The sequence below is a fragment of the Branchiostoma floridae genome, unplaced genomic scaffold (assembly GCF_000003815.2).
Source record: "Branchiostoma floridae strain S238N-H82 unplaced genomic scaffold, Bfl_VNyyK Sc7u5tJ_1560, whole genome shotgun sequence".
In the NCBI taxonomy this organism is placed as follows: Eukaryota; Metazoa; Chordata; class Leptocardii; order Amphioxiformes; family Branchiostomatidae; genus Branchiostoma; species Branchiostoma floridae.
The window spans coordinates 620,258-632,488 of record NW_023365758.1 but is presented as its reverse complement, the minus strand read 5'-3'; the positions used below and the strand labels follow the sequence as shown (position 1 = coordinate 632,488).

At 42.7% G+C, this 12,231-nt stretch overlaps 2 protein-coding genes across 2 annotated transcripts in view; both read left to right on the top strand.

Annotated features, from left to right (window-relative positions):
• Positions 1-3,976, top strand: part of LOC118408190 — a 19,175-nt gene extending 15,199 nt beyond the window's left edge. Inside the window, exons 2-4 of the mRNA XM_035808825.1 lie at positions 1,531-2,532; positions 3,005-3,161; positions 3,682-3,976. Coding sequence (XP_035664718.1) covers positions 2,031-2,532; positions 3,005-3,161; positions 3,682-3,976 — 954 coding nt within the window. The 5' untranslated portion in view covers positions 1,531-2,030. The remainder of the gene's footprint in view (positions 1-1,530; positions 2,533-3,004; positions 3,162-3,681) is intronic.
• Positions 3,977-4,774: 798 nt separating this feature from the next.
• On the top strand, positions 4,775-8,137 carry LOC118408197. Its single transcript, XM_035808831.1, has 3 exons — positions 4,775-4,893; positions 5,216-5,313; positions 7,480-8,137. The coding sequence occupies exons 1-3, from the start codon at positions 4,819-4,821 to the stop codon at positions 8,123-8,125; spliced, it is 819 nt and encodes a 272-aa protein (XP_035664724.1). The 5' UTR covers positions 4,775-4,818; the 3' UTR covers positions 8,126-8,137.
• The last annotated feature ends 4,094 nt before the right edge of the window (positions 8,138-12,231 follow it).

Genomic DNA, 12,231 nt, shown 5'->3' with positions numbered 1-12,231 from the left:
GAAACAAGCACAAAGTACACAGTGCACAGTGTGTAACATACCTGGGTCTGAATGTATGCGCTGACATAGATGTCTAACTATTCGCTAATGATTCGGCCTCTAGGACATTTGTCGGCAAATGCAGCCAAATGGACAGAAAGGTTATTCATAATTTAGTCACGTTCTGTTGAGTAAGAACAAAAAGCACTTAGGGACTCAACGTTCGCAATAAAGTGACATTCATTTCCAATATTGATATATGTGTTGAACACAGACCACTGAAAAATTAGTTTTTTAGCACAAAGACTTTTCAACATTTCAACAGTATGCGCTGCACCCGAGTGCCTATAGTGCAATACATCAGTAGTAGAAATCTAGGTACTCCCTACAGTTACTTATACATGCACAAAAGAATCCAGACCCCGGACAGACAGACTGGCGCATGCTGTTTACAATAAGCGACGGGGTGTTTACCTGCAAGTTTTTAATTTGAAAACTGCAAATTTGCCTTTCACGGACTAAAATTGTATCTTATGATCACAAAGTTTCATCAGAATGTCAATGCACAAATACATCTTGCTCTCTACAATACCTTTCATGACAAAGCGACTTGTCAAACATTTCGGTCTTGACTTCTACTCTGGTATACATAGAACTACTCTTGGTTTGATACCGCATAGAAACCTTACTACTTACTACTTTAGTACACATTGTACCTTACGTGTCCATACAATACAATATCCTGGTTCACCCTATATTTCAGACGAAAGAAACAGTACCCGAGACAGTCAGACTGGTGCACGCTGTTTACAATAGGAAGCAGTGTGTTTACCTGGATGTTTTTGTCACGGGAGGGAACTGAAGTGTTCTCGCCTTTCTAGGTCGATCTGGGTCATGTAGGACTACACTGTGGTTTGATGGGCCGGGGGGATTGTGTGAAGTCTGGTGGAACGTAGCGACGAAAACAACATTTTTGGTCGCCAGTTTTCTTCCAATGATCTCTCATATACTAGTAGATTTTTGACGAAACCGGAAGTACTGCCAAACTGTGTTGTACTGCCAAATTGTTTGATTTTGATATTTGAACAGTTGGTATGTCACGGTTATGAGTTGAATTGGCGTCGTTTGGCGGGGTCCTTTTTATGGGAGGGGGGGGGGTGCTCAAACCTCTGTATGTTAACGTTAAAGAACTCAACACACTTGTTGAAGAGAGCATGGGGACGAAGTGTGAGTGACTGAAAACGTATGAATGAAGAGGCACTGTGACGCAGATGAATACTTTCTCAACCGTAGGCATGTAAAGGGACCTCAGAATGATCTATAGGTGATTGCCTCAACAAATCATTCCATTATATTTGACCGAATGCTTGATGTGTGTAAGTGTAATATGAACCCATTATTGTAATTTGCTTTGACATGAACTGGCCTGTTACCAAACGTCAGATAATCTGACCATATCTTAGACTACCTGTAACCTATAGCCTGTTATGAAATACCCAGTTATTCATTTCTCATGAACCATATTTCGTATCATATTTCATTTTTCTACAGGCTGACCAATAGGAGCGCGACCACCCAGGTCTGACTTTCATGACCCTTACGAAAAAACACAAAGATGTCGTCTGATCCACTACCGTCGCCATGGCAACAGTGACGGACCAGCGGGCGGTGACCATCTGCACGCAGACAGACTTCCAGTCAGAGGGGGAGGATGAAGGCTTCGCGACCGCCTCCGAAGAAAAGACGTCTTCCTTCGGCCAAGACGTTGGTCAAGACGCTGAGTGGGTTGAGGAAGACGTCGCGGAGGAGGCGGGAAAGGTGAGTGATGCGGAAGATAAGGAGGAGGAGGGAGATGTTTCGGATGAAGACGAGAGAGAAGACGCACCCACGGAAATCAGATTGGAAATTCACGTGAGAAAAATCCAAAGAAAAAGAGAAGGAGATGAAAGCGAAAAGAGCAGGAAAGTGAGGACAGTGTCAAGAATGAAGAGGACAAAAACGGTCTTGAAGATGGACAAGACGACGTAAGAACTCCTTTGGATGGAGAGGAAATGGAGATTCATGGGAAGGGTCTGAAAACCAAAATGGCTGACAATGGAACATTCCAGGCGGAAAACTCCAAGGTCACCGGCAATGTCACTGAAACAATAACAGAAAACAGAGAAACGGGAAAAGACTCGATGGTAAAATTTGTGGAGGGCAGACCGCATGCGCAAGGGCCACTCATGTTGCTTCCGTCATCCATTACGCAGGCGCAGACGCACTACGTCAGATACGCTCGGACTAAAACTCCCACCAAATCCGTGGGGACCGATCCGTTACCAGGAAGTGACGTCACAGACACTTCCGGTGCGGTCGTGAACAACATGGAAGATACGTATCGGATTTCTCAGCCCCCGTCCTATGGTAAAAGTAAAAGGCAGGGGAAACTCGCAGCCGTCCATGGCACTACGCCCTCCCTTGTGAACGTGGCGCCCCCTGGCGACAGTCCCGTGATGAGCAGGAGGAGCGTGCGGTCGATTCCGTCCCCGGAGCTGGAAATAAAGTTGCACGGTGAGTCACGTGGTAATCATGTGATAACGGTTTGTAGAATTATAGTAGTTTCAGATCTTAAACTTTGATTCTCATCGTGGATATGTTCATTTCTTCAAGTCCTTTCGGTGGTAACAGTGGACAGGTAACACCGTTTGGTTTGTTTTGAGTTTTTCTGTGTAACGCACACTCCGTGACCGCCAATGTTACATCCCTCTACAGAGCGGCCATAGTAATAGGTGGAACGATATAAATGCGGTTTAATCAGGCTGGGTTTTACTCAGATCTACATTAGTGCTACAAAGATTCCAGAAAAATAAGCTAATAGAAATATGCATAATTATAATAATAATAATAATAATCATCTGGTGTATTTTGCCAGCCAGTAGGTACCCAAAGTATGAGTAATGAGGCTGTTTTAACGTGGTCGATTAAAAAATTATGTCAGTAGTAAAAAATAACTCCTTCTCTCTGCGTTTTTTTTTTCCAAAAGGTGGCAACTATTCTGAAGTACGCAGTCACGTGACCGGAAGTGACGACAGTGACGTAGACGATGACGAGGCTTGGCTGGACACCAGCCGGAAACTGACCACGACCCCGGCCAGCCTGCCCGCTGACCCGGATATGACGTTTGATCTTCTCAATCAGAGGTAATATTAAAAAAAAATAGTCTTTACTTTTTGCTATCGAAAATTCTGTCCCCTATACATTATGTTTAAGTATGCAATTCAGCCTGTGGCTGCGATATACTTTTTGCCTGATCACGTTGATGAAATAAAAGCATTCATTCATTCATTCATTCATTCATTTATTCATTTATTCATTTATTCATTCATTCATTCATTCATTCATTCATTCATTCTTCAAAACCCTCAAGTGTCAAACCTCATATACACGTAATGATGGACCCAGTACACTTACGTTCATGGAGGTAAGACATCCAGGTAAATAATATTCAAAGACAGACCATATCTGGATGTATAAAGGTACGGATGTTACTCCCGTAACTTTCGACATCCATCACTCTATTTGATAGTCAACAGAATCAACTTGCAGCATATTCAACTTGCCCCGTTGTTTTGATATGTATAGGGTTATCCAAGTCTCGGGAATTCACGTGCCTCGTCTTCCTTTACTCAAAGACTGACAACAGACTTCTTCTCCCAACAGATTCCGTCCGAGACAAACGAAGAGCCTGGCGTCGGGCCGGTCGCGCCACCATGCGGCTCGGCGCAGTTACTACAGGCAGGCTCTCACCATCATGTCCGCCCGCTGCAACAGCGTCGCGCGCATGCGCATCGTCGAGGGTTCGACGCAGGCGCAAAGCATGGACCCGACGTACTACCACTACCCGGACAAGTACATCTATCTGGAGCAGGAATCTCAGCAACATGTGCCTCCTATCAAGGTAACTAACTACACTGGCTATGGGGAAAAGACTTTGAGGGGAGATCGGTCACTTTAGGGTTTCGTTAACCCACGCAGCTCACAGTGAAAATGATGTCTTTAAGACGGATTGACTACGGGGCAACCCTGTCCGATTGTTCTGCACTCCATTCACGCCAAATTCGTCTATCCATAACTACCGAGGAACATGGATTAATAAATTCCTCGAGCGTTGGCTGCATCACTTCTAGTATACATTCTTTACCGGTTATTCAGCAGTCCTAAAGTAGATAGGGTTACGATACAACCGGGTGTGGACTTTGTTAGCCTGACGACCAAGTCCACGGGTGCGGACTTTGGGACGGGCTCCCCTCACAGCTAGGGAATTAACCACTTAAAACATCTTGAAATGACGCAAACAAGATGTCTAGAAAACAATGGAGCGTTTATCTTGCTCTGGCAACAAGCACAACCTCGCTATGTCACAAGTACAGTGGAGCAAGGCACTTACATTCATATCACATGCACCCGTTCGGCCCCACAGATAACAAAGAAAGATAACAAGTCTTGATAGAAGGTTTTTCTATAACCGTTTGCTCTACGTACCACCAGTGATCATATCGTCTAGTGCACACAGCTATGACTCAATGATTCATTCAATTTTCTTGGCTTTTCGTTGCGTTGCGGTCAGGCATACTGACTGATTAACTGATTAATTTATAGATCGGTTTATTTTTTTATTGATTTTGTCCTGTAGGTATGGCGCGGTTATGGACGGAACATTTATTTCGAGGAATTATGTACCGATTCTTCTTGACTTATAGATAGATTGATGGATCAATGGATTGATTGATTGATTGACATATTGATTGATTGCTACAGGTATGGCGAGGTTACGGAGGAAACCTGTACTTCGAGCCGATGGCATGTCAGACCAAGCCGTACTCGGATCCTGACGAGAGGCCGAGCCATCGAGGGGAGACCGACAGCGCGAAGGTAGCTTCTGTACTTTCTTGTGCTGTTATAAGCTGAAATGAGCCTGGCCGTCGTCAATGTTTTGCTTTTTGTATGCAGGGAACTTTGAAAACCACCATAGTCGGGATATGTATCTGGATGAATAAAAAAATGAAAATAGAATGACATGAACTTGATATTGGTGGACAAGTAAAAAATGTTTGCATCTCAGTGATGTCTTTACAACCCTATACGACCTTGGCATGTTCTAACAAAAAGCAGCCTTCATTATTTAGTTTTAAGACTTGAAATACTTTGTATATGCGCTAACTCTTTTTTTTTTCAAACTGTTTCCCCCCATCAGGGTCTGGCCAAGCCTGCCCGGCTGAGTACCGCCCTGAGCAGCCGGACCTCCAAGTCCAGCGGGAGCCACACCACCTCCAGCTCTGAGCACAGTGCCAGGTCTGTGTTTATTAAGTTCTTTGTGTCTTCTTATTGCAACCGTTACAAGATATGATGATAACACGATCATGCTCAAAGTATGCAATAATCTTTTCGTGTCGTGACGTCATGAAAACAAATGGCATTACAATAGGACATTGGCACAGATATAGACAAGCAAATCATGTGTGTGTGTGTGAGTGTGTGTGTGTGTGTGCGCGCGCGCGTTTGTGTCTGTGTGTGTGTATATATTTTGCTTATCCGTTTGGTAACCTGTATCTGCTTTTGCTAAACACATGGTACGTAGGAATATCATGTCGACGACGTACTGTAATATTTTGAAAACAAGACAATGCGCGATGCCGTCCGTCGATTTCTTATCCCTAATCGTTTTTATAACAAACACATACTAGTTACCCTCTGTTCAAAGACGGGGACAAAACCAGCTGTAGCAACTACAGACCAATTTCAGTCCTACCAACCTTTATGAAAATTTTTGAGAAAGCCATACATACACAAGTATACACTTACTGTAAGGACCATAAAATACTCAACAGTTTTCAGTCTGGTTTTAGGCCAGCACACTCAACCACTACAACCCTGGTTCATGTTACTGACTCCATCATTGAAAATATGGAGAAGGGTCTTGTTACCGGAGCAATCTTTCTTGATCTCAAGAAAGCGTTTGATACGGTATGCCATAAGATCCTCCTACTCAAGCTAAGAATGTATGGGGTACAAGATAAGGAACTGACATGGTTTTGTTCTTATCTGACAAGCCGATACCAGACTACTGTCGTAAATGGAGTCCAGAGTGACTTTCTTGAAGTCACTGTTGGTGTCCCCCAAGGCTCGGTTCTCGGGCCACTCTTGTTTATACTGTACATTAATGATTTGCCTGATTATATATCACATGGACAGGTTGTGTTGTATGCTGATGACACTGCACTTTTCTATGCATCTAAAACAGTAAGGGATGTGAATACTTGTCTGAATGCCGACCTTCGTAATATCGAAACATGGCTACACACAAATAAATTGACACTCAATGTTACTAAATGTAAAGCAATGCTCTTCGGCACAGCGCGTAGGCTGCAGTCAAGTACAGAGCAACTGTCAACCACTCTTTCTGGCACCAGTTTGGAAGTTGTCACTAGCTTTAAGTATCTGGGCGTTTGGCTTGATCCTTGCTTAACATGGGAAGTCCATATTGACAAGTTATGTAATGCAGTCTCGTCAAGACTGGGAGTCTTACGGCGCCTAATTCCTTGTCTACCACAGCGCACTCTTGTTATGTTGTTCAACTCCATGGTTTTGCCTAAAATGGACTATTGCGATGTGATTTGGGGTAATTGTGGTAAATGTCTGTCCGATAGACTACAAAAACTCCAGAACCGGGCAGCTAGGCTTATTCTTGGTTTGAAATACACCCATCATGTTGGCGTTGATGAGCTATCTGCCTTGGGCTGGAAAACCTTAACATCCAGGAGAAACTTGCACCTGCTACAATCAATGTACAAGGCAGTTAACAATGAACTTCCTGATTACATCAATAGTTTTCAAAGGACTTCTGGCTCCCACAGCTATCCCACCCGGCACAGTCAGAATCTATCCCTGAAACTGCCACTTGTACGGTTAGAATGTGGAAAGCGCAAGTTCTCTTATAGAGGTATTACTGCATGGAACAGTCTTCCACCATCTGTAAAGACCTGCACGTCAAAATCTACATTTAAAACCAAATGCAGGGCTTGGCTAGCCTGACCTCTGACCACCCAATGAAAATGACAACTTGATAGTATTTATTTTGTTATTGTCATTATTGTTTTCTTTAGTTTCGTACCATTATTTTCATTCATCATTTGTATTGATATCATCATCACTAGCAGCATCTATTGTTATGATTAGTATTATTGTTTACATAAGTTTCATTACCATTGTTATTTAATCATTTTATTTATTGCTGTCTATTTATGTTTGCCTATGTTTGTGATGAATATGTTTAATTTCTTTTTATGTAACACGCAGGGCTCCACTGAAAAGCAGTGCAAGAGCACTGAGCTTGGACCACCCTGGATAAAGATTACAGAAATAAATAAATAAATACCCTTCGGATATAGGTGAACTAGAATTGCAAGCTTCTCTTCCAAAAATCGTAGTAATCTTTTTGCCATGATATCGTTACCCCAGGTCCGAGCCTGTGAGCGACAGGAGCCGGGGACAGCGCACCTTTCCCCTCACCTGCGTCAAACTGGACAAGACGGTCGTCTTAAACCGGAACAACTCCTCCTTACAGGAGGATCTCAGCAACATCGCCGGGATAGAGGCGGTGGGCAGCTTGAGAATCAGCTACCCGAAACACAACAATAAAAAACAAACCCCGTCAACTCCACCCTCTAGAGAGAGGCACAGCAAGTCAGCTAAGATCTGTAAAGGGTTAACTTCGCGGACGAGAAACTCTTTAAACAACAAGAGCGGAGGTTTCCGTGGCCTCGCTGTAGAAGGGGAGACGAGGTCGCCCAAAACGTCGCCACGGAACCAAGTGTTCGGCGACAATACTAGCTACATGAGGACCCGATTCAGTGATCCTGTGGCCAGAAATGTAGACACGAGTCTTTCGTACGCAAGAAGCGTGAAGACGCCATGTGGGACACCTGTGACACCTGAGTTGTACGGGTACAACAACGACAGATTACCGCCATTGGAGCTGGTCCAGGCCAGTGTGCGCAGGCGCAGGGATCAGAGCCCGGATGTGGTGATCCCGTCCGTGCGCATGCGCGATGGGAGAACCTCTACAGCGAGCTTTGAGACATTTTCTACTGTAGGAAATGAATGAACAAAAACAGCCATATTTCAATTACATATTTTCATATCTAAAAGCATTGACAACCGAGAAAAAGAAAGGAACGAGCTAAAACATACCTCCAACACTCCATGTACTATCTTACTGTACAGTACGTGCTTCCACCATGCAATAGACAATTTACTGCAGACTAGCAACAACACACACTAAAGCATACCTACTGGTTAATTACAACAGCTTCGTTTTCATGGAGAGAAAATTCTCTATGGTGGCCTAGAATACGGGGAACTGTGAAACGGATAAGGGAACGAACCAAATCTCACTTTGTACAAGCAACAACTCTCCATTTATTTATGCAATTATCGTGCCATTATTTTGCTCAAGTTTAAAGAACACAGTGCCAGGACGATTAACGATCTTTTCTAAAGCGATGAAAGAGACACAATGATATTTGTTCCCAGGATTCCGTGTCACGTACAATACGATGTAAATAGAATTTATTAAGTCCATTAAGGTTAGGCGTATATTGTTAAGCTGTGTATGTGCATAAAATGCCGAACAATATATATTTATTTCTATAAATTTGTATCATATAGCTTCTATTGGGGATGAATAAATGAACTATCATTGCTATGGTTTTCTTCTTGTTTTTTGCAGTCGCTTATTGTCACATATATTTAAATCAGAACCCAAAGAAGGAAGAAAATTAGAAACGCTTATGCCTCACACCACTAACGACTCAGAAGAACCTAGCTGCTGTTCATAGCAATGCCGCTAGAGGCCGTTCATAACTGGTCCCTTGAAATACTGACACGTTATCGTGCTGGGGCTGTGCAACATAGCATTAAGCAAAAATACACATACCTCTCAATGGTTTTCCTTTGATACTACAAGAAAGCTGTGTTTTAATGTGTAAAACGTTCAGAAAAAGCCATTTTCTTCCTCGTGTGACATCATCTTGGGATATTTTTAACGCCCATCAAAACAAGAAAGACCACTTTGCAGTGACGTGCTACCGATGACCTCCAAAACAAATTCCCTCACAACATAGCCAGCAGCACGTCTTGTCTCGTTCAGGACAGCCTTTTTGACACATTAGTTGGCTCAAGATGGTCATCGAACACAAGACATTGTCTAGAAATCCAGGTGTGAAGAACTGAAATACCTGTGCACCAGGTAAGTCATAAAGCTCACCTGTTCTTATCTGGTCAATGTTACGATTAGTACTTAAAATGGCGAGCGTAAATCGGTGTATGCACTCGCCGCATTATTATTTCTCGTCGTCAAGCTTTGTAATCTTTGTTATCTTGTAATCAATGATACGTTAAATGCATATACAACTTTTATAATGAGTTTTCTGGATGTGACAAGGACAGAAGCGCATTTTACCTCGAATACAAAGACCGCATTGTTTTGTGTGCAATAACACTTCCTCGTTGGGTGGGGCAGATTAAACGATTTTTTCAAACGACATATGAAGTCTGATTACATGTAGTTTTCTATGCCTTTTGGGCTTATTTGCCTTTTTTTCTAATCGTTAGAGTATTTCTATTCGTGCAAGTGATAAGAAAATAGCGCAAATCAGGCAGAAAAGGCAAATCAAAGATCTCCACCATAGGCTTAGTGTCAAATGGCCTTACAAACATTTTTTGTCTTTTGTTAGAGTGAAGTAAACAACGTTATTGTCATCATGGCGGCCAAGAGGATGTTCTACTTCGCAACTACCGCCATGCTTTGCGCTCGCCTTCTATTTGCAGCAGATTTACAAGTCGAAATTCCTGAGGTAAGAAAAGTCATTGTCTTTTCTTTTATCCTAGTTGTGTGTTTTTTTTTTTCAAGGACATACATGTTTGTTTTGAGGAACACTGTTAAACCATACGTACAGTCAGAACTATCTATGAAAAATACTCATACCAACACCAATACAATCTCGTGAACAGGTGGTCACTATACTGTCTATAGACAGGATTTTTAGTGTTCAGACCGATGGGAAAAATTATCAAAGGGACCGACGAAATAGTGGTCACAATGGCCAAGTAGGTCCTTATGTAGAGGTGGCTACTTGTACTGGTTTAAATGCAGTACTATACATTCGTATAGATCGTAGGAGCTCTAAGTAAGACGTCTAAGTAAATAACTTTGCCATACAATGTCAGACTATTCAGAACTACTATACTGAGAACTGTATTACTATGACCTGTACTTAGCTTGTGAGAGCGGAAACATATGATAATAAAGATCTTCTTCATTCATTCAATGTTTAAAGGACGCGGAAATCGGCTCTGAGGTGGTCCGACTTGACCCTGGGAACGTGACGCTAACGAGTCAGACTGGGAACAAGACTCTATCAGCCAATGGTAGCGCTGATGTAGACGGTTCTGACCGGAAGACTTATGAACTCGTGTCAGGAAATAAGGCAAGTTTTACCATTGCTGGTTATCTATTAAGTTCAAATTAAAGGTCTATCCCTTCTCTGAATCAAATAATGTATAGGTCTGCGCCTATCGCTGCTTTATGTCCCTTGGGCCACACAACTGTCAATCACAACTCTACGAGGCGGTGGTTTAGATTGCACAAATTGTCCATCCTGTGCTATATTTCTATGTCTTTGTGTCATTGTATCGTTTAATTGCATACTGTATATTGGCAAATGACAAATGTTTGTCATACAGTACGATCGGTTCTCGCTGGGAGCGTCGTCTGGCCTAGTAACCGTTGCTAGGGCGTTGGACCGCACCATAGACACCCGGTACGACCTCAACATTAGCGTCAGCACCAATGTTGATGAGGTATAGTGACTATTGTTATTTGATTTAATCTGCTTTAAAAATAAAGTTTGTCTTTCCTGAAAAATGCATGTGCATCACAGAGCAAGACATGTACACTGGATACGCAACTGTTCTCTTAATTGAGAAAACCCCATGTCATGATAAGTACAGAACAAAACTGCTAAAGAGCCAAATCTCTACTTGTTAAGCTATAACCACGTACTGAATTTCATGTCAATCCATGTATAGCTTTCAGAGTTATGCTATCAAACCAGTAACAAACGCTGTCTGTATCTGTATCTATATAGCCTGTATAACCGCCGTTCGGCGTAACACACCAGCTAACTGCAGCTGTCGACAACAGTTACCATTAAAAGTGGTGATGGTAAAAGTCTCCTTACCTTTGTTTGTTTCTTGTCTAGGTTGAGACGTTACGTCACGTCCAGGTGCGAATTGACGTGACTGACGTTCCCGGGTACCCACCTGTCTATAACGAGTCGTGCGCGACGCCACACGTCACGAGCGACACGGTAGGGCTGGTCTTTATCATTTGCTTGTTTCATGTCGGTAACATTTCAATATGAGAATTGTCTAGCCTCCATAGCAGGCTCTCTTGGGCCTTTTCTTAATCTTTTTTTGGCTCATAATATGCTTTTGATGGCCATTTCTTTTTGTACTAGGTCACTTGACCATTTGCCTCGTAGGTCAAGCGACCTAATACAAAAAGTAATGAGCAAAGAAAGACGAAAAAGCCCCAGAGAGTCTGCTATGGAGGCTAAGAATTGGTTTCTATTTATGTAATTTGCATATAACTCTACTGTCAGTACTGAAAAATGTTTCTCCATGTTAAATGTGAAATCCTTGATCTTTGACCTTTGGTCACCTAATGTGTTAGAAGAACAGCGAAATAAGGTGTTTCATTGCAATTCGTTTCCAGGCTTTAATGTTGGACGTGTCAATGGACGTCTTCGTCGCCAATGCTGAGATAGACACCGACTTTAGGCCACCAGATCAGAACGCCTTAGTCAACGTGGACACCAACAACGATCACTGTGATTATAGCTCAATAACTACCTTGGCTACGAAATCTATTACCATAGCTACAAAAGCTGTTACACAGTTGGGAAAACTGTTACCATGCCTACCAATTTGCTGCTAAAGCTAAGGCAGCTGTTACCATAGCTACAGCTATGCGTTTGTCATAGCTGCCAGAATGCCTTTGCGGATTGCGCACAGGGCTTGATGTCTCCAGTCCAATTCAATGTTGTCCTGAACAAGATAGGTTGCAGTTTATGGTTTAGATTTCAGTTTGGGTAAGCAGGAAAGAATTGATCAAGTCTTAGTTGGACATCTGGATCAATTATGAGACCT